General features: G+C 39.2%; 1 protein-coding gene across 1 annotated transcript; it reads right to left on the reverse strand.

Moving 5' to 3' along the window:
* Positions 1-209: 209 nt before the first annotated feature.
* LOC119720440 (src kinase-associated phosphoprotein 2-like) lies at positions 210-22,506 on the reverse strand. The gene is made up of 7 exons (XM_038190102.1): positions 22,302-22,506; positions 17,131-17,271; positions 8,938-9,144; positions 7,291-7,371; positions 5,117-5,328; positions 3,856-3,937; positions 210-2,915 (listed from the first exon to the last, which is right to left on the reverse strand). The coding sequence occupies exons 1-7, from the start codon at positions 22,348-22,350 to the stop codon at positions 2,116-2,118; spliced, it is 1,572 nt and encodes a 523-aa protein (XP_038046030.1). The 5' UTR covers positions 22,351-22,506; the 3' UTR covers positions 210-2,115.
* Positions 22,507-23,235: the final 729 nt, after the last annotated feature.

The raw sequence follows: 23,235 nt of genomic DNA on the forward strand, positions 1-23,235 counted from the left end.
AATATGTTTTGATGCCCATACCAATTTCCTGTGAGCAAAATACAGTCTTGAAGAAATACAGCCATTTAAGACAAAGAAATCTAGCCTTAGTTTCTTGCAACTTATTTACTTTGGCCCATCCCCAAAAAGTGGAGTGTCCGTTATCTGCGGTTGACTTAGTGACAGGCTAACAAAAGATTGTTCAAAATGAAACCCAAAAGCTTCAGAAGTGTATTATCAATCAACAATATGCGTTTTTATTGCTCACTCTTACATCACTTACTCTGTCAGTTCTACATTCATAAGCATCTACAATGTATGTATTGATATTTTGAACCATTTCACCCAATACAAAAGTAACTCGTATTTGTTCCACTATAGAAGCCAGCATAAATGTTTGTAGACTTGGTTGATTTCAGTTCAACATTTTCACTTGTTACAATTAAGTGAGAAAACCAACAAAACACATGGGACTGGAAACAAAATTCAAAGACTTTTTTTAAATTGACATGACTACTGTATGTATGTGTAGATTGACCTTAAAATAACTCTTTTTTGAATGGGGGAGGGTGTGTATCCCCCACCCCATCTCACTTGTTTGGGGGAAGGGACGAGAACAAAGTTCTGCAAAAGTGCAATGAGAACAATTTAGGGTTCGAAGTAAATGCCTCCCCTTCCCCTAGATATATCAGGGTAAGCCACTTCATGCAATACGTACAAGTATGCAGTTCTGCATAGTGCAGACAACTTTCAAAAAGTAGAGATCAGATATTGAAATTCATGAACATGTACCTGTTATCGGTCAATTATACCACAAAAATATATATACCTTTAAATGTTCTGCATTAAATTTCATCTCGGAGTAATATGAACATTAAATTAAAATAAAAACTCTTACTTTTGCACTTCGTAAGTTGCTTTGATGTAACTTAAATTGTAATTTTGAGAAAAAGTTGCTGAAAGGACATGAAGGATGGACACCAAAATTGTGTTTTTATTATTGTAGATACCAGCTACTTGTACATGAAGCTTAGAATATCTGTATACAGTGTACTGCAATTCAAAAATATGTCATACTGATATTTATTGATAACACAAAAATAATAATAATAAAAAAAAAATTAGGAAAATTAAAAATTTATAAAACCAAGAAAAGGGGAAGAGAAAATTATTCCCAAACCTGGCCAGCCTGGGTACGCAACGGAATTCCTCTTTCAAAGCTTTTTTCTTTCTGAAATAAAATGTTGATTTCCCTTGCAAAAAATGTACAAAAGTGCCGAAGCATTCCCAAATCTTACATACATATACAATGTACATGTACATATACAATGTACATGTACATGTACATGTAGTTCCATTCCACTTGATTAGGTTATCTTGAAAGATATGTACACAAACTACATGTATGTCGCTAAATCATCTACGAGCCGAGTTATATAAAAATGAACTTCAAAGCTTCGGGTATGTCAACACAGCTAGGTGCAAATTCCTTTGTTTAGTACATGTTGATGGAAGTATTTACCTATTAAATTGCATATTTTTTTTCTGTGACTAATGCATTTTCTCCGTGACTGTTGCATTACTATACATTCATATTTTAGGAAAAATAGTGAAAAATAATTAAAATAGGACTTGGCATAGACTTTTGATAGAAAACTATATTATTCTTATCATTTCACTAGGTATAATTTTGTAATAGACCAGTTAACAGATTTTACTTGTAAATATATGGCTGGAAATGCCTGCAGCCTTAACATGATTAGTATATACATTTAAATAGATATACAAATGTGGGCCCAAAAATAAGATACATTTTAACAACTTTTTGATTGGCTCAAAACAGTTAAAGCGCAATGGAAAATGTACAAAATGGAACCCAGAAATTTGCATTTCGAATGAAATCTATTAGCCAACTTCCTCTGTTTGCTGAAAGAAAGTTTTCTTTAATACCGATCCAAATCCAACACTGTGAACAAAACTGATGGAATGGTAACTGTACCTTCAAGTAAACGATAATTCGAAAGCCCAAAGTGGATAAAATATGTTGTTTTGTATTAGATGCTTTTTAATTAGCAAATGAAAAGACAAAGGCATTTGGCACTATTATGCATACATTTGTTGTCATGGGTTTACTGACTAAATCATATAAGCTTTCATCAGGTAGTCCTTGGGCACCAGACCCACTTTATTGTTCTTCTCACCGATCCACCAGCTGAAAGGGTCGTACTCTTTGCTGATGATGTGGACCATCTCGCCTCGTCGGAACTCCAGTTCGTCTTGGTCGTCAGCCATGCAGTCCCACAATCCGATGTAAATGTTGGCATAGTCTTCTTCCCACGGTTCCTTCCTGGGCAGGGCTGTGATCATCTCGGGGGCCGAGCGGGAGGGGATAGGGGGCCCCGGGGTGGAAGTGATTGCCGGTTTGGCATGAGCTGGGCCAGATCCCGTCTTGATGTTCTTGACGTTCTTGCCCTGGTAGCTCTTGATTTGCGTATGTGGCGAGTACGGCTTTGCTGTTTGCGTGTCGGGTGCAGCAGGCATCGGTCGGTGGGTGGTTGGCACGGGGGGCGGGGAGCCAGACCTCGGGGGGTCTGGTGGTAAGGGCTTATTAGCAGCCGAGGGCTTTGGAATGCGTTCAGGCAACGGTGCTGGTGGCGGCTCATTGGCATTCGGTACGTCTTCGTAAATCTCCTCCTCTATTGGCTCCCCGTCTTCCTCATTGTCGCCCGTAAACAAGGCAACTGCAGGCGTCTCAGTTGCCCCTGGTTGCTCACCTATCTTGGTTGCTTGGTAGGCATCCAGGTCCTCATATGTGTCACCGTAATCGTCATCATTGGCTTCGGACGATGGGGCAGGGGCTGACGTGTCATCGTACAATTCTTCCGAGAGATCCTCGCTGCCTCCTGAATTGTTGGGGGTCGATTTGGCAAGAGGATCTACAAGATAAAGAACATCATGTCTGGATTACCATATTTGAATAATTAAAGAAGATGCACTCACAGTTTTTTTGCCAATCAAACACAAATGAAAGGTAGATAGCTCAGTTTATAGGAAACAGATAAAGTGTGCTGGAAGGCACACAAACATATTTATTCAGCTTGTTAACTCTTTTGAGTATGGCATTAGTTGCAGTAATAAGATGGGAATAAAATAATGAGCTTTGATGTTAAAGCCAATTTATGGGCACAGCTTCTCTATGATAGGGTGCCCAGAGAAATCTTGAAATTCCAAGACTTTTCCATGACTTTTCCATAATAAATTAGGGCTTTTCATGACCAATGCCTACTCTGTTTTGACATCTTAGGAGCCTATTGCTCTGGAGACAAGGTACGCCACACCTTTTCAGCCTTCCAGTTTTACACAATACCTATATGCACCACATATGCACAAGCAACCAGTATAGAGCATGTATGCATAAAAAAGAAGTTCATGGATATAGAAAACTGGAAGACTGCCAAGGTTCAATACTACGCATCATCCAAATGGGTTGTACGGGATTCCACGACTTTTCCATGACTCCACCATTACTTTTCCATGACATTCCAGGATTTTTTCCATGACTGTGGGAACCCTCCTACCAGGCACCATCTTAAGCCAACATATTGACTCAATGCAAGCAAAGAGTTAACAGCCGCCTCTGTGATTAATCCATATGAAAAGCATTCAATTCTATATTTTTCACCGATATAAATGCAGTGTCCCACAGGTGGGTTCAATCATGCCCAGATTAGTGTCTGCCTCCCCTCCATTAGACTTGACCATCGAAACTGACCTAAAATTAAACTACTTGACAGGTGTCACTGGTTGTGGTTTTACATCACCGTTTATTTTGGGGAACCGACAACTGCTTAACTGCTCAGCCTTTATAATACCTACCTACTAGACTTGGTCCCAGTTTGCTGGCGACAGCAATGACCTTGATCCATTCCTGCAAATCTTTCTTGTTCTGAGCAATGAACTGCAGACAAAAAGTAGAAAAGAGGACAAGGATTTACATGTTTGAAAAAGTGGATTCTGTGCACAATCAGCAATCAACACCATGTTACAATTCAGAAGCGTATTGTGTGCGGGAGACACTGTTTCATGGGCATGTGGCACAGTGTATTTGTTGCCGTTGACGGAGTGCTTAGGCACAGAATTTATGAAGAATTAGATATGTGTACAGTTTTGATTTGGAGAATTTTTTTATAAAGGGCTCTAATAATGCCACGTATCCTTCTTCAGTTTGTCCAAATTTGTGAACTGGTTCGTGTTTATTTATGGAATAATATAACTTTACAAATCTGTATTTATTTGTGGCCCAACAACAATTCAGTTCCCATACGGTAGACTGGTTCCCACCTCAGCACCTCCCATTCAGAGTCAGCAATGCAGGGACCGGGAATCAGTCTACTTTGCAGTAATAATAATAATTTAATAATTTGCGTTAATTTTAAATTATTATTATAACTTGCAGGACGGACCCCAATAAAGAATGATATAAAAGCTTCTTTTCAGAGGGTTGCAGATGTCCAAAATAGTGGCAATTTAAAAAAAAAATTTAATACAAGTTAATAATTTTTTTGGGAGAAAACAAATCACATTTGTTGAAGAGCATGGACAGTACTTTTTTTTAAACATGACTGAAGAAATGCCTCATGGCTGCCATACTGTAATTTGAGGTAACTTTTCAAGCTGCCCTCCTTTCGAGTGAACCAACTCCTTTCCTGTGATCGAGGTGTGTTCCACTGTACCACGCACACAATGCTAACGTTTGCCAGTGTTGGCAAATGTAGTGCAAGTGGCACCTACTGTTTGCCACCAACTGTGATGAACGTTAGCAACGAAGGCTACAGAGGTCGTCCCCTGTTTTCCCAAATGGCAGCAATGATTGTGTCGCTGCTGAAATTTTCTGTTTTGAACAGCCCAAATGAATTAGTTCATATTTCACTAGAAAAAAAAAATAACTTCCAGTTACACATTTTTCAAGGATTTTAAAAGCTGCTATCCAAATAGAGACATTTGTAAGATTGGTATACAGGGCATTTTGACAACATTTTTTGATGATATTATCATTTCTTTTTGGGTTAGGTCCTTTCACAGGATCTACTTAACAAATGTAAAATGGTCGCGTGAGCAGAATGCATCCCAGTCCTACCTGATACGAGCGCTTGGCCGGACACACCACCTCAAACAGCAAATCCTTCCTCTTGTTCTTCTTCTCAAAGTCTGGCGCCTCGCGTCCCTGGTAGCCCGTCAGCACAATCTGATTGCACTGCTCCTTGTCAGTTTTCTTCTTGTAGTAGTACAGGATGTTGCCCTTGATGACGCAGTAGCGTTTCTGCCAGGCCTGCAGACCAAACTGCCCTTCTGCAAAGAGGCAAACAAAAGTTGGGAATCACGATTTCTGGAGCCTATATGGTATACGTCTGTGTTTGTCTAAAGGAATCCCTTAAAATACCGTACTTCTTTTATTCTAAAGATTTAAACTTTTAAGTAAAAATAGGTTTACGGTAAAACCTCAGAGATTCCAGATTCCAACGGGGATTCTTTAAAAATCCTGAAATTTAGGATAAATCCTGACCCAAAATCTTGAAATCAGAAGGCTTCACATACATTATTTCATTTAAAAAAACTGAATAATCAGTGTTTCTCTAGTTAGCCAGAAAAAAATTCACAACCTTACTATAGTGGGACTCGAACCCATGACCTCCTGCTAACTAGTACAGACGTCTCACCCTTCAACCACTGAGTGTGTCAGGGTTGGCTGGCCACATTTTTAAAAGCAGTGGTTACCACAATCAATCTCTATTTTATATGATGGAATTTCTGTGTGTAGGACAAGTAAACTCGATCTATATATTTTTATCAAAACCTCCCTTTATTTGCATTTTTCTTTGTTAGATGCTATATAAAAAAAAATTATAAAAAAAATAAAAGTGATGACTCCTTGTCACCTAGTATAGCTAAACCGGGATTAGCACATCATGCCAGAAACTCTAGATTGCCCGAATTAAACACAACCCATATGCCCAAGGCCCTTTGAAAGTATAAATTTATCCCCGACCGGAAGCTTTCTGAATAGTTTACCGCCACAATGACGTCTGAACAAGTGTGCAGTCCAGAGTTATTCTTTATACACTTGAGGGTCAGCGCTGGGTCAATGTGACTTCCATTGATTCCCAACGGCTAAACTGACCTTTACAATTTAGGCCATCAAGAATTCCCTCAGCTCAGTAAGGCAAAACATTATAGGTCGAAGTTGTCACCTTAAATCTGTGAAGGTTTTCTTTCTTTCCTTCTTTTCATGCAAAAATTACCAAGTGCATGACCTTTACGTTTTGATTAGACAAATACAACATACATGTTGAATAGCTGTCACTTTAAATCTGGTGCGCAAGGAAATTTGATATACATGTAGAATACAAGTACTGATAAAAATCAATTATTCTTTTTCAGTTTTCCTCATTGGGGTGGGGTCTAAACTAAGGAAACCATTATGTACATGTCGATGAATATCCATTTATGCTGATTACTGAAAGGGACTTACACTGTGGTACTTAGACAGAGTGGAAGTGGGGAAGCTGTGATGTTCTACACATTATACAAACATTTGAGGGAACGCCATATCCACACTGCCACCCTTTCCATACAATAGACTGATCCATTAGGCCCCGCCCACTGCACACCTGGGTCACCGACATGTGTGCCTCTCCAATGCCACAATGCATGTTCCAGACTTTTTGGACACTGATCAAAACTGTGATTGGTCAAAACATCATTGGGCGGGTCTTAAAGGCATGTATAGGATCATTTGCATTTATCCCAAAAGTAACCTACCAAATTATTATCAAAAAGCTTACTTGGGTTAAAGATTGTACCAGAACTACATGTAAACACCCCGTGAAATTATTCTGTCTGGCTAATTGCTGTCATGTAGAAGGAATAAAAAAAAATGTACCTGACTTCCAGCGATCAGTCAATTGACTGATTTTTGGAAAGACAAGATGGACAAAATGATGTTTTGTGATTTCAAATGTTGTGCATAGTTTTTCACTGTTTTCTTGAAACGTTGTGCATGATTTTTCACTGTTTTCTCGAAAAGCGCATATCCACTGAGCTGAAACTTCAACAGGTTAGTTTTTTTAACATTCTTCTTTGGATTTTGAGTGGTGTTATTACTGGAAACGAACAAAAGGCATGAAAAGCAAATAATGGATCAGTCTATTTGCCTCCAGCCCGCAAGAATTAGAGATAAGTGGTCAAGATGTAATATATATATGCCCCTTCAGATCCAAGGACGAAAAACAAAACCAAAACATGAATATTTACCCTTCCGTTTCTTATCCATATAACCTTCTTTGCTTGAAGCAGTTAAGTCGGACGCTGCAATTGGGTCCACCTTCACATCACCTAATAGTTAAAAAAATAATAATGATAATAAAAAGAAATTTAAAAGAAAATATGAAAAATTAATAAATAGAAAAATTTAAAAAAATTAAAAATAATCTAAAAATTAATGCATGCATGTATATACTTGCATCATCATTCATTTCTTCCTGAAAAAAAAAGAAAATATTTTCCCAAAAGTATTGGATTTTTTTATTTTACAAAGATTTTTTGATATGTACATGTATGATCAGTCAGTGTATATGGGACCTAAACCTAAGCAGTTGAGGAAGGAAATACCAATTTAAGTTGTAAGGACAAAAATTCCCAGGGTGCTCATTATTCAAGTAAGTACCGATGGCCTGATTCCGATGGGCCCCTGGATGGATTGGAACCAATAACAGCAGAGAAAGAGCATGTAGCAGTAATGTCTCAGCAATGTGGTTTGCGTTTCTAGTGGGATTCGAACCAGTAACAATAACAGTTGTGCAAAACAGGGAAAGAAGATCCGTACGTATATGACTTGCATGTACGTGTTTATGTGCATGTTCAGTCAGCAGCCTGATTTGAAAAAGGAACATCGGATATATGAAAAATTTGATGCTTTACCCCGTTCTATGAGGTTGTCAAGGTCTTCTAGAACACCAATGGACAGCAGTCCTTCTGATTTGAAAAACACAGGCGTGTGGAAAAAGGCACACCTGGATTTTTCTAGGTGTGTGGTTTTTCCTAGGTGTGTACATGTAGTTTTCTAGGTGTGTGATCTGTGGTCCAGGGTAATTCAGGCCTGTAATTATTCACACTTCTCGGGAAGCTTTTAGGTGTGGGATGGTGTGGGGGTGTGATTGCACGCCTCAAATCAGAAGGACTGGGACAGGGTATTAAAAAAGATGATAATTAAAGGAAGCATGTAATGATCTGGTTTGATGACTAATTAACTTCAAAACATCAGTGTGTTTGTGTCAGTACAATGTTAAAGGTTGGTTAAAGATCTGTCACTTTAATGTGGCAAACATAGACTGACTTTGAAGATTATATATTTGAAACAATCTATAACATTGAAAACTAATCAAGGAGAGTTTGGGCTTTAAAAACAAAAATTAAAAGCTGCTTTGCGCCCTCTGCTATAGCGGCCAGGAGCAAGTCGTCGGGAGCATCTGCTATAAGCCCATTTTCATGACGTCACGGTACGTACGGCTCTACAATCAAACAACTGTTTTGTGCCATCTTCCAACATAGGGGGTGCTCTTCAAAACCAATGATTATATGCTAAACATACATTATGTGCCCATTTTCAGGGCGTCTGGTATGGGTTTTGGGACTTGGTTTTCATATTCCTCGTTTATATCAAAAATATCTCTACCATTATTGGGAAATGGTTACTTCTAAGAAATAGTAAGACACTTTCAGGGCATTTTTTATTTATCTCGAGGGGGCACTTTAATGCTCGAGGGGCCACATTTATGGCCGCAAAAGGGGCACTTGGGAAAATCTGGGGGGGCAAACGCCCCCCCAGCCCCCCGCCCCTGACTGCTTCCATAGGTCCATGTGTGATCGCAAGCTGTATAGTAATTCAGTCACAGCTCTTACCATAAGGATCTCCGTCCAGGTCAAACATCCCACTCCTATCTTCTTGCTCCTCCCCGTCATCCTGGTCGTCGGAGTTCTGAGACGAGTCGTTGCTGTGGGTGGACTCCGGCACTGTGTCTTCATAGATGTCATCGCATTCATCTTCCCTTTCCTCCTGAATCTTGTCAGCCGACAGACTGGATGGCACGTCCACGTCCGCATATTCCTCTGGAAATCACATTTCAACATTATAATCATTGATTCTGCTCATACCAATCACTGGTCATTACTGGTGACCACTGACTAAAGGTCAGTTCATACTCAGCGCGAAAGCGGACGCAATTGCGAATTTGTGACGGCACGGCAAGTCTTTGTGCTGCAAATTCGCAAAAGTTGAAGGCCTTTCAACTCCGGCAAATTTTTTCAGTGAATGTTTCGCGACATCAAATTCATTTGGCATTCACATGAAGTATACGAACTGGCCTTGATTTCTTTTAGTTCTCATTGCATGGATTTTATTTTCTCATGTGACTGTTGCACTTTGCTCATTTACATACTATAAATACAGCTTACACATGAATGAAAGTTTCCATCCGACATGCAGAAAACCCTTATTATTAATATTTTGGTACCGGTAGGTTAGTTATGGGATAAATGCAAATGATCCTAATACATTCAGCCACAAATACAAGCATGTACATGTGTGCAGGCCAGAATGTTCACTGTATAGGCATATTAAAGTACACAAAAAATTTTGCGGTTTTAAAATGACATCATTTTATCAAGACTAGGAAATGGTCAATGATCATGATGATAGCAGGTGACAAAGCCTTGACACAGATACAGTGGTCATATGCACCTGTTGTGTGTGTGGATGCATGTATATGATGTCATTTCCTTCAGAACCACAAACATGATACATATCTTAGAATTGCAAATGTAGATGTGCATACGCACTATTGATCAGACAAAAAAGGGGAAAAATTGTCCCTGAAGTAGAATCCACTTAATTGCCTGAGGTTTTAAAGGTAGAGTACAGCAATTGCTTCATTCGAAACAACAAAAGTGCTCAAAATCTAAAGATGGGTGCTTAACAACTAACCTGATGAAATTTTAGCTCTGTGAATGCTGTCTATTCTGAGTAAACAATAATTTAGGATCTCAATTTCAATTCAAAAGTTGCAGAGTCATATTTTGAATTGCGCTTGAAATCAGCATCAAGAACACCTTCTCATGCAGCCGACTGCAGCTATACGATGTCACGCACTGAACCAAAATATATAAGCAACTGCGCGCACTTGTGCGCAGCCATTCACAGATTCGCCTAATTACAAACCAAGTGCTATAAAGGAAATTTCCAAAAATGCGTCACTTGACTCATCTTTGGAAATGGCCTTTTTTTGGTTTTCCTCAAAATGACAGCATGCCAGAAGGAATACTTTCACAGAGAGTTTAGTGCCATTACTATCTTTATTCTTTAAACCAAGAAAGCATTTTAACAATAATTTGGTCAGTTTCTGTTTGGATAGCTGCAAATGATCTACTCTATCTTTAAGCATAAAAGATGTGAATGCGTAAAGGTTACAAAATGGAGCCATTTCTAATGAGTGGCAGATGTCATCTTCTGTACAATTATACAATTATTAAGGCACGACTCTTTAATTAACAACGGCAACAAGAAAGAACAGTGAACAGAAAATGATGATTAATTGTGATTGGCAGGTAACATTTTATGAATCATTTCTATTAAAAATATCACAGGTATATATAGTACTAGCATGACTGGTCAGTCAATCCCTAGCATGGAGCTTTTCTGAACAGGCGTGTAAGGATTTCAAATCTTTTGTTTTATGTTAAGGGGAGCAGAGAGGTGAGTTTAACTAATGCTAGAAAAAAATCTCTATTTTCACTTTCTCTAAATAATTTTAAGTATAAATGCAAACAATGCTGCCTAATTCACAAATTTTTGTTATGATAACAGGATTTGGAAATGATACCCGACTCTAAAAATTGCTTTCACCTACATGAAATTAGTCGATGCCTTGACTACTGTGAGAAGCTTTGTTTGGAACTGTTAAATCTTTAACCCAGCCCTGTATTTAAAGCTGATCTCTCATTAGTCCAATTAACCTCTTTCCCTAAACAATAAAAAGTCCAAGCCAGTTCCTTTTATCCTGTTTACATGTACGTATATGACTATTCAGATGAAATGCGGAAGAAAGAAAAAACAATTGTGGAAAACCCAGTCAAAAGGATGCAAAAAGACAAACAGGATGTGGATACATGTAGAGTGCATTGTACCATATGTTCCGGGGCCGTTGGTATGTTTGGGGATTCCCCTAAACTGTTTGCCCATCTGTCTGAACCAAAAGGCTCTCATTTAAAAAGGAACACTTTAGACAAACACCAAGTTACATGCACCTCAGCAGATTTCTTGGCATTGGGTGAAATGGGCTTTTTTTTTTTGAAGGGAAATCCCCTTCCAAATCCAATGCATATTACACAGATTTAAAGTCTTTGCAGTGCTATGCCTCTGTTCTGCAGAAAATTTCTACAAGAGAAATTCCTCCTGAGCTTTTGATTTACAGACAAAAAGTACATTTAAGTAATTGGTCTTCCATTTTTAATTTTTTTTTGGCAACACTCTTAATGCTGACATACAGAAGTGGGACCAACATATAGGCCTATATATGACAGTGCATTGTAATTACAGGCTTTCAAGAAGACCCAGGTGAAGAAAGGATAGACAAACAGGACAAAAGTAGGACTTCGGCTAGACAAAATCAGGATAAAAGTAGGACTTTTGCAGGCTTTCAGGAGTAATTTTTGTTGATACTCACTCATGTCCACAGTTTCATAAGCCTCATTTGGCATGTTCAGTACTCACAACACTTGTGCTCCATCCTCAACTAAGCGCTTGGAAAAGTACAGTTGCAGTACTCCTACGCCCAAACCCTTCACTGTATTTTGTGTACTATAGAAAGTATTTTATGAGATTTAATTTTTCGGACTTAAGGGACCCAAACGAGTAGGAAAAAGTAGAAATTTCAAGGAAAGAGTAGGAAAAGTAGGAGAAAGGTTAACAACTCTAGAAAAAAGTACGAAAAGTAGGAAAACTTGAAAGCCTGTAATTAAGATTTTGAAAATTACCTGTATGAATCTTGCTACCCGGTACTTCACTTATCATGCACCTTTTCAGTGCAATGTCACTGAAAGGACTAAGGCTCTTAAGTACTTATCCAATGCTTAAAAACTAAAACAATATCAGAACTGGCGTGCTACATGTACATCTACACATTTAAAGATTTAATGACACATGTACTATATCATTCTCATATTCCGCGTCAAATCTAATGAAAACAGACTCAAGTTGCATATCCTGCCTAAACATGATTTTAATACATGTGTTAGAAAGATAACTCTTCCCACATGTAACCGCCCTCGTGCACATCCTTCCCGCCACAGATCCATTAGAGATCCGTAAACTGATTCATTTCCTCATACTGTAGAATATATGACTTTTGATTTGATGACTTTTTGAGAGAATTTCACATCAGGAAGATTCCAATCGTGAATGTTAAGCTTTGCCCTTCGCCGACGAAGGGGTGCGATTGTGAGAAAATGGAAAATCCATGAAATAATTGGCAGAGTGCTTGAGGGTCACTGAAGGCCCAAGAGCAACATTGGGTCAATGGTAAAGCCACCCCTAAAATACCAATTTCTTTTGTTCTATATAACTTCATACATTTAGGTAAAAACGCCTTTATTGTTAAACCTCAGGAATTCCAGATTTCAATTCCGGGGCTCTTAAAAAACTTGAAATCAAACAAAATTCCTGACAAAAAAACCCTGAAATCAGGACAAATCTTGACAAATCTCACCCCTGCATTGGCCGAGCTCGGCACTGTGCAAATGAGCACTTGTAGCAAAAGGTGCAGTAATTGTTCCAGCAGTCATACATGTTTTTAAGTTTCAGCAGTTTTAAGTTTCTCCATCTATTCCTTACCCACCCAGATCTTTCAAACTCCATGAAGACAATTTGGAGGATTTTGCAGGATTGATGAGGGTACAGTACAGTCACTGCTGGTTTACATTTGTGTGAGCTTGATTATGGTTCCCAGCACTTTATCAGAGAACAAAATTCCCTGATATTTCCCTGAGAACTTTCCAAAATTCCATAAGAAATTATTTCACGTTAGCGCGGTTGCTGGGAAGTTGAGAAGTGGTGTGGCACAGCCACGGAGAAAAAAAGGAATTTACTCGCACTGTGAATACTCTTTCAACCCAATATTTGTATCATGATTTCCTTGAGTATTCCTCTTCATTTTGCGACACATAAACCTAACCCCAAAATGCCTCTAAACCTATTTTTCAGAGAGGGGGAAACCTTGTGTGGACCTGGCTAAGTCCACAGAAGGTTCACACAACCAACATCGTGTGAGGACCTGTTTTGTTTTCAGGTCCACACAATACAAAGATGGCAAGCTTAGCGCACCACAGCCAGTCAGTGGACACAACTTGGACACACGGTACAAGACCCACATACAATGTATGCCAAAATACCACCACCTTTGCCTTCTGGTAGCAGACCAGTAAATAAACTTCCATAGACCCCAATGGTAAATGCTCCCACTTCAAAAATTCGGGAAAAATACTCACAACTCTCCAAGGTGTTCGAGACACACATCAAATTAAAGCTTATTTCATCATCTTTCATTTTCTTTTCAATTTTCGGGGGGTCAACTGATGACTTTTAGGAGAAATTTCCATCTGAAGATGATCACCCCTGAAAATAGACCTGAAGCCCATCGCCATTTTGAAGAACGATGCCTACACTCCATTGCAAAATAGAGCGCTTTTAGGGTCCAAATTACATCAAAATTACACAGAACTGCAAGCTCCCAGTCCTGTGCACGGCTTCCACCCATATTTTTTACAATCCCTCAAGTTCATGGCCCACAGCATGCTCAAATACCGAAGATTTTGAGGGCATGCAAATCGTGATTTGGCCGGCGCAGGCAATTTACTGGTCTGCATCCTATAGAGAAGCGAGGTTTTGAAAAATTTCCCCAAACCACTTGTACGGCACGAGGAAGGATGGATGACTCATATTTCATCAAAAAATTGCAAGAAAAAAAATCTCTGACTGCGATTTCTGGCCTGAAAACAAACCCTCTGTTTGCGGCTACCTTACTGCAGGGCGCCCCCAACGGACGTTAATTGAGTTTTTGCTCCTTCCGACCCCAAATTACCCCCCCCCCCCCCTTGTTCGCTCGAAATTGCTGTGATTGGACGACGGTCCATCGGCCCTATTCAGATTTTGGGCGCATTTGTTGCGGAACCGCCATTGGTGACCCCTTTTTAAACACTGCCCCCCCCCCCCAGGTTCCGCCCCCCTGAAAAAAAAAACACTCCGCAAACATTTGACAACAAACGATGGAAGGCGCCATTTTGAAACTATAGAGAAGCGAGGTTTTGAAAAATTTCCCCAAACCACTTGTACGGCACGAGGAAGGATGGATGACTCATATTTCATCAAAAAATTGCAAGAAAAAAAATCTCTGACTGCGATTTCTGGCCTGAAAACAAACCCTCTGTTTGCGGCTACCTTACTGCAGGGCGCCCCCAACGGGCGTTAATTGAGTTTTTGCTCCTTCCGACCCCAAATTACCCCCCCCCCCCCCCCCCTTGTTCGCTCGAAATTGCTGTGATCGGACGACGGTCCATTGGCCCTATTCAGATTTTGGGCGCATTTGTTGCGGAACCGCCATTGGTGACCCCTTTTTAAACGCTGCCCCCCCCCCCCCAGGTTCCGCCCCCCTGAAAAAAAAAAACACTCCGCAAACATTTGACAACAAACGATGGAAGGCGCCATTTTGAAACTATAGGTAGCAGACCAGTAAATAAACTTCCATAGACCCCAATGGTAAATGCTCCCACTTCAAAAATTCGGGAAAAATACTCACAACTCTCCAAGGTGTTCGAGACACACATCAAATTAAAGCTTATTTCATCATCTTTCATTTTCTTTTCAATTTTCGGGGGGTCAACTGATGACTTTTAGGAGAAATTTCCATCTGAAGATGATCACCCCTGAAAATAGTCCTGAAGCCCATCCCCATTTTGAAAAACGATGCCTACACTCCATTGCAAAATAGAGCGCTTTTAGGGTCCAAATTACATCAAAATTACACAGAACTGCAAGCTCCCAGTCCTGTGCACGGCTTCCACCCATATTTTTTACAATCCCTCACGTTCATGGCCCACAGCATGCTCAAATACCGAAGATTTTGAGGGCATGCAAATCGTGATTTGGCCGGCGCAGGCAATTTCGGACCGATTTACTGGTCTGCACCCTTCTGGGTCACTGTCAAATTCCCTGAGTTTTCTCTGACCGGAAAAATGGAAACTCATTATCAAGGTTTTCACTTAAATGTAATTTCCAAATTGGCTGGGAATTCTGACAGTGGTTGACTTTGAGGATTTTAAGTACATGTAGGTTCCGTAGCAGGGCTAACTACATGTACATTTAGCTCTTAAAACTTCAAAGCAGTTTGGAGATTAAGGCTGAATAAATTGCTTGGCTGTGGCTTGCAATACATGGAAGCGGCTGCAGCCACTTCCCATAGACACATGTAGTACTGCCAGCCATAGCCAAATAATTCAGCCGTAGACCAAAGACAGACTATATACCCTCCTGATGTCATATAATATGACCAAAAGGTGGGGAAGGGATGGGCTGAACATACGAAGGGGTTATTTGGTCTGCTGCATGCCCGGGGAATCTCCTAAAATTGAAACCAATGCCATATGAATGGTTTGATCTATAAATAACTCATTAATGTTAAAGGGAGGCTAGGCCCCTGTAACATATTTTTATATGCAATCCTTTTGATGCAAATTTTAGTCCCATTATCTTTATTTTTTCAATCTTCATGTTGCCATTTTCAGGGGTGTTTTAATATCTCTTTGGTTTTGCTGCTCGTGCAAAATTCCATCTTCATGAGGAAACCTGTTATGTCATTTTAGGCAGAAACTTCAGCTCCCAGCCTACATAAAGCAGGATTGACTGGCTGTGACTGTTTATGCAACTTGATAAAGCTATGCTTTGACTGTAGGTGATTGATGAGCCAACTGCGCCTACCACTTGCCTGCTTTTGTCTGTTGACTGAAATTGTCACAGTGCTTGCCTGAAATATGATCCGACTGTTGGTGACTAGCCTGTGTAAAGGCATGGCAGGGGATTGAGTTTTTTAACTACAGGTCTGTGATCAGATAACATGAAGCCATGAACAATGATGCACAATTTTTTTTCAGTTAGCAAAAATTTGGGTTCAACATTTGAACAGAAGACCACTACACTGAAGAGTGTGTGCCTAAAAGTAACATCACAGAACAGCTCCCTCAGTTGTCAGATATACTCCATCAAATATTTAAATGTCTAAAACTTCATCCCCATAACCCCTATCCATGTGCAGTTTTCCAACTCCTTCAGCTGTCTGTCGTGTATACATTGAAGGGATTTTCTTTGGGGAAGTGACGTTTTCCCTGGGATTCCCACGGGAGAATTTTATCAGGGTCCGACTGGCGCTGCTTGGCGCGCTGTCAGCAGCCCGTTGGAGGAAATGGTGAATTTTCAATGCAGGGGACCACTGGTGATTATTTTGCAGGTGACTGCATGCACATGACATGGGGAAACCATCCTGGGAAATAAACGAACGACCTTGTATAATGCAATCAAATTAGCAGGGAACCGGGGTCAACCAGTAACAGGGGAAGAGCTGGGAGAGAGGGTATATTTAGAAAATTGCAAACCGATGATACACATGCAAGTTCAATTTCTTCCCAGAATTTTTCTGAATGGGTATGTTTGGATACTGTTCAAGGCCATCCAAACCTGCCAGCGTTGCCACAATAAATGATGTTTCTTTATCGCATGATGGCAGTGATATTGCGTGTACATGTAAGTCCACTGAGAAATGAGTTACAAAACACCTGATAGACAAGGGCTTGGTACATTTCCCAAAAAACTGTATCGTCTTTTAAAAGCTGATAAAAAAAGGTCGCCGAGGGTCGCAGGGGAGGAGGGGGTTTAGGGATTAAGAGGGTTGCCACAGCACAGGATAAACATTATGTACACACACGTGGCATTCTAAAACTATAAGGCAAAGAAACGTATGCAACTCATTGCAACTTATGACATCTTGAGTATACCTTGTTCTTCCTCCTCTATCTCAGGCGGTGAGAGTTTGACGATGATGCTGGCTACATCCTTGAGAAGTTCCTCTCTCTTCGTGTTGGTCTCTCTCTTCAGTTTCTCCTTCTTAAGGGTGATGGACAGATACGTCTCAACATCTATACAAAACCAAACAAAATAAAAAAGGCTATGGATTGAATTAAATTGAAGTGACTTGAATTGAATTACTTTATGGCTCACATCAAAGGAACTTACATTTGCTCACGGTATAATAAAAAAGAATTAAAGGGAATATATAACATTTGCTTCTGCTGTAATGCGCCTATCAATTGTTGGAAGCGTTGGAAATTGATACAAAAATACCACTTTTCTTGAAAATGACAGCACACTACATGTAGGTGCCACGATTTTACAGGATGCTTTAGACTGTCATTCACTAACAGTCTAGTAAGGCATTTCATAATAATTTACTAGTTTTTTTTTTTTTTATGTTTGCAAATGTTGTATCAATTCCCTTTAATGTCTAAGAGATATTACCAAAACTCAAATCACATGTATCGGCAGTAATTAAAAAATACCTGTAAAATCATTTAAAAAGTTAAATGTATAATTCTTAAATTTAAAACTAAATGCTTAAATGTATTTGGGTGTTTGTAGTACTGATTTGATTTTCATTTGCAAAAACAAATTTCAACATGCCAAAAAAAGTTTTAAAACACCAGATTCTCTGAGTCCCAGTTCAAAACCCTGTGGTTTTGTCTTTCCCAATGGAGAGAAAAGCGACGTCAGCCAAATAAAAGCTGTACCTAAGTTTTATTAATGTTACTGGGAAAAAAAACATAACAGTGCAAAAAACACTGACATTCAATCAGGATGCACACAAAACCCCTTCATGAGTATAAAATCTAGCAGTCGTGATTGCAGATTATAAAGCACAAACTCTACAAATGTGTAAAATCTGTTTTTTAGAGCTTGTTGTCTCATGTAGATCCTATCAAAGTTTAGAATGCTGAAAAGGAAACGTCGTTCATCCGCCTGTGGATCGAGAGTGTCAGCTGTAAAATTCATTAAACAAAAAATAACCACAAGATATGCATGCATTGCCTGGGGGAGTAAGGATGGCTGGGCCGGGATAAGGAAATAAGGGGTTACTTGCAAGAGGATGAAGGCTGTAGGGGGAGGGAGTCGAAAGTGAAGTGGCCTTTAACATAGGACTTAACAGAATTAATACAATTAAGTGGTGAATTTTGGGAGTAGATTATTCAATTATAAAGTACCTTGTAATGTTTGCCAAGTATATTACGTACCTATCTTTTTTTTTTCAATTATATTATCAATATCAATTATGTTGTCAAGACAGTTTCTACTTTTTTTTGTTTTATTTATTATTTTCAAATCATGTGCATTGAACAAACACGGTTTTGAAACATGTCCATATTAAATAAACCAAGTTGAAGATACATGTACCGGTATGACGCATGTAAATTCCATATTAAGATAGGATGTTTATATGTAAATGGACAGATTTAAGTACATGTACATTATGTTGCCAGTATTAACAATGTATTCAAACAGAACAAAGGTACTGGATATTTCGCTTTCAGAAATGAGACTATTTTAGGCAGCAAACAAAGCTGCAACAGGCTTCCACAGGATACTGAGTAAGGGCATAGGATACCGGTACCTCATGAGCATCATGACCTCATGAGCATCATGACCTCATGACTAATGGCCAAGCTAGCCTGCTGGCCTCGTTTGCCTTACTGACTGGCAAATGTGCACTGTATTACAACAAGTAAGGAGCATTTTCTTACATGCATTGTATACTGTACGCTGTGAGCATGTACACGTATTGGCTCAAGTTTTCCTACCTCACTATGCAAAAATGCTCTCTTTTACATGCAGCTTTATGCTTGAGCAATATACTGCACTTGCCCATCACTTTGTCAAATCTTCTTGCTCAATTTGCAAAGCAGTTGTCAGTTTGCAGTTGACAGCTCAAGCTACATGTATCAAGTGAAGATACATACATGTACATGTGGTACATGTAGTTTGCAAGCTCAAAATTAGGTTGTATAATTTGTGTTTTGATAACTTAATGAGATAATTTACTTGTGTTTTCTTTTTTTTTAAAACCCTGAAATTGTTTTGAACTGCAGAGATAAATTAAACATGTAAAAAGGAGTAAAGATGTTGTTAAGGTAAACAGTGTTTACATTCAAAAAAAAATTTTCATTAAAAAACAAAACTTTATAAATGTATGTTGCACTGGACTAAAAGAAAACTGGTAAACGTGTTTAAGGGCATCAAACCTCAGATTTATTAATTTGATTTGCCAAGGACATTTTGATGTTGTTTAAGAAATTACATATTTTTCATATTAAATGAAGGTCCCTTGCTCTATTGTCAATAGGCCTGCTTTAATACATTTGTTATATGACGTCACACTTTCTTCTTCAGCCATTGAGTACATGTATGTATCCCTCTTAGTCTTAGAAGCTACATGTATCTCCCGAAGATCATCATGGAAAGAATGTTTCAACCTGAGGCCACTTCAGCAGTTGTGTACAAAGTTTGTGGAGAGTCAAGAAAAGGTTCCTAACGAAAAAGTATTTCCTAACAAAATTGGAAATGTTTCTCATTCCCAGATTCATGTCTTAATTATCATCATTTTTGCAATGGTTGACCTTCATTGAGATGATATAAAGAAAAAAGTGGCGTCAGGTTGCAAAACATTTTCCTGATCATCATACATGTACATGGTGCTTGGTAGCGGTGCAAAGGGTGCGATGCCTGAACAAAAAAAACACATGTGTGATTTCCTATGGGAGCCAGGTTGGGATGACAGCCACCAACCTCCCATAAGAAAGCGCACATGCGTAAACAAAGCTGACATCATTTATGTCTTTATTTCTAGAAACTGTGTAGTTACAAGCACTGTTTCAATAAGAGAACAAAAATCCAGGGTGTTGTAGGTTATTTGACTTACTAAACTACATGTAGTTAGCAACATTTAAACCCAACAGGAGAGTCGTGGTTTAGGAAGGGTTTTAATTATTTGAGGGATTTGGGGGTAAAACAATGAAGAAGACAACAAAATGGAACACAAAAATAAAGATGGCAATCAATGCGATGCACCATGAATGTGCAGAACCACATTGAGTCACATGACATCAAGTGAAACTGCCTAGAGATTCTGTTCAAATTCCAATAAAAAAATACTAAATAGTGTCATTGGAATTAAAAAAAGGTACAGTTCTAAGTCATTTTGGAATGATAAAAAAACACTCTTGAAAGTTGAATCGAACTTGACCAAAACAAAAGAGGGGCCTGTAACTATACATTTGTCATGTTTTTAAAAAGAAAGACAACGTACATGTGTAGGAAATTTAAATCTGTCAAAATGTAACTCTAAATAATTTTAATATCATTAAAAGTAGTATAAAACTTAAAATTATACCATAAACAGTAATTGTAAAAAATGTATAAATGATGATAAAAACCGAGATTTATGTCCAGTTGTCTTAAACTTAACTAGTTTAAGTTACTTGGTACTTGGTTGGTTCTTCTCCTAATGACTTCCACAAGGGAGTATAACTAGGAGGCCAGAAACACCGGGGCAAACCCCTTCTCTTATGCAGGCGTCAATTTGAAGCGTGGACCCACCCTCCTCAGAGGTCGCAAAATATCGACGCCGTTTCGACGCCGAAGCCTGAGGTCAATAATTTGTTGTTATAGTGAAGCCGTAACGTTCCTTTTTAATAATTGGGTGAAGCGTTACCTATAAAGTTGATGAAAGGGTGAAGCGTTGACGAGCCTTATTTGTGTTTGGTGATGTGACATCAAATCCACGACATCGGTCGCGCCGAAAGTATGTCGAAGTCGTGGCGTTTCAAACAACTGTAATTGTGATGCAATCTTAAGATGGCCTGTTTTGAAATTCGCGCAAGCCAACTTGGAATTTGCGTGCGCGCAATTTTTGAACTGAAGTTTGCCCACACAAATACACACAATCTAACATCGCGCGCCGCACCACCTTGCAAACTGTATCCTGTGGTGGTTCCACTTGCGCAAACGTTGCCAAGTTTGCGCACGTTTGCTACCGATCTCATTTTGAGTGGATCGAACAAGCTGTGCGCCGCCGCGCCAACGTTGGCGAAAGTTTAATAGCAACGATTGAAACCTGGTTGACTTGGTACTTTTTTAGCAGTGTGGAATTACAAATTTAACCATTGCAGTCATGGTCTAGTTATAAGTAAACATTAATGAAGCTTGATTTTAATAGAGGTGAAGCTTGAACTATGCAGATGGCCAATATGGTGAAACAGTGGTGAAGCGTCAGACCTGGAAAAAACTGAAAAAGTGAAGCTTCACCTATGGAAATAATTCAAAGGGTGAAGCCTGGACTAACACATTTGCTGATAGAGTGAAGTGGTGGTGAAATCCTGACCTTATACATAATTGGCTCAGGTGAAGAAAGGTGATGACGTGAGGAGGGTGGGTTCAGGCTTCAAATTGACGCCTGCATTAGCGATAAGTGGGTTCTTTTACGTGCGTTAGGCCTTATACAACACACGGGACCTCCGGCTTAACGTCCCATCCGAAGGACGAAGCAATAATGGTTAAGTGCCTTGCTTAAGGGCACAAGTGTCCGGGCCCGGGCTCGAACCCACGCCACTGTTGCCTCTGAAACACCAGAGCATGAGTCCGGTGCTCTTAACCGCTAGGCCACAACACTACAAGTTACAAATAACTACTAACTAGTTACAAAGTAGCCTTCAGAATGTTAAGAAATTCAAATAATTCAGCATTTTGTCCACACAATATTCTATATTTTTTATAAACGGAATTGTATAAATAAATTAAATGTGATATTGACTGCAAAATGACAAGGCATAAATGTACTAAGTAAAATGAAAGCGTAAAACATCTACAGATTTTCAATATGGTGAGGAAATACATGCGGTGTAGCCCCACTACTGTGGCCGTCGGTATGCTGCGCTGAACCTCTGAGGTTCAGCGCAGCATACCGACGGCCACACTATAGTGGGGCTACATGCGGTGATGAAATGAACCTTCGATTGCCACATACACACAGCACACGATGACGATTGCTTATGCGACGGTAAAGCGACATGATCGCCGAAAATCGTAAAAACTGAACATAAAATTCTGCCACAAACATTACCTTTGAGGAACCTTTTCACCTCCTCAATGACATGCTCCAGTTCCGGCATAATGATACAACGGCAAACATCAGATAATTCACAAATAAAAGCTGTATTTTCGGAGTTTCATCGCAGATTACAAAGTTACAAACTTCAATTTTTTTTCAGCAGCTACTTCCTCATCGGGGTCCGCCTCATCGTACTCAGTCACGTCGTCTGCATAAAAATGTAAAAATGACGCGCAAGGGTTTTTTTACTTCCGGGTGGAAAACGAAAACGTAAAGGGCGCCATCAACGTTGAAAAAACACGTGTTGTTTGGGTAGCAGCAGCAGCATAGCAGACGACGCTAAGTTTTTCTCCCGAATAATTTTGGTAATTATGAACGAAAAACAATGAATGCAGTATACGGCCACTAAGATATTGATATTGATGGTATTGTTTACATGAATTTCCAATGGGATACAAAACGTCTATGGCTCAAAGTTAAACCAATGAAGAGAAACAACAATAAAATTTGTATTAAAAATGAAGGGTTTTTGTTGTAGCTTGTCAACCCATGCATTATTTATGCGGGAGGGAAATCATGAGCTTATCAGTTTTGTACTTTAGACCCCTGCCTTGTGCCTTAGCTTTGTCCAAGTAGTAAGTTGCAATGATGTACTAGCACAGTTCCACTGTAAGTGTAAATAATACATACATACATGTAGTTGTATTAAAAACTGTTGTTATTTTTATTTTTATCACCCAATCAGTTTTGTTTTGTCGTTTGAAAAAAATATAATATAGGTCTATTGAGTATTGTTGTAGCAATATATCTTATGTTAGATTAAGTTGACCTAAAGTTAAAAACGGTGAATGGTGCGCAGTGACAATAATCCAGTTATTTTTATGGTCCTTTTACGTTCTACCACCAGTTTATGCACTTCAAAGTCACACACACAAAATGACACAGC

Source organism: Patiria miniata, unplaced genomic scaffold, assembly GCF_015706575.1.
Source record: "Patiria miniata isolate m_02_andy unplaced genomic scaffold, ASM1570657v1 HiC_scaffold_9, whole genome shotgun sequence".
NCBI classification, from domain to species: domain Eukaryota; kingdom Metazoa; phylum Echinodermata; class Asteroidea; order Valvatida; family Asterinidae; genus Patiria; species Patiria miniata.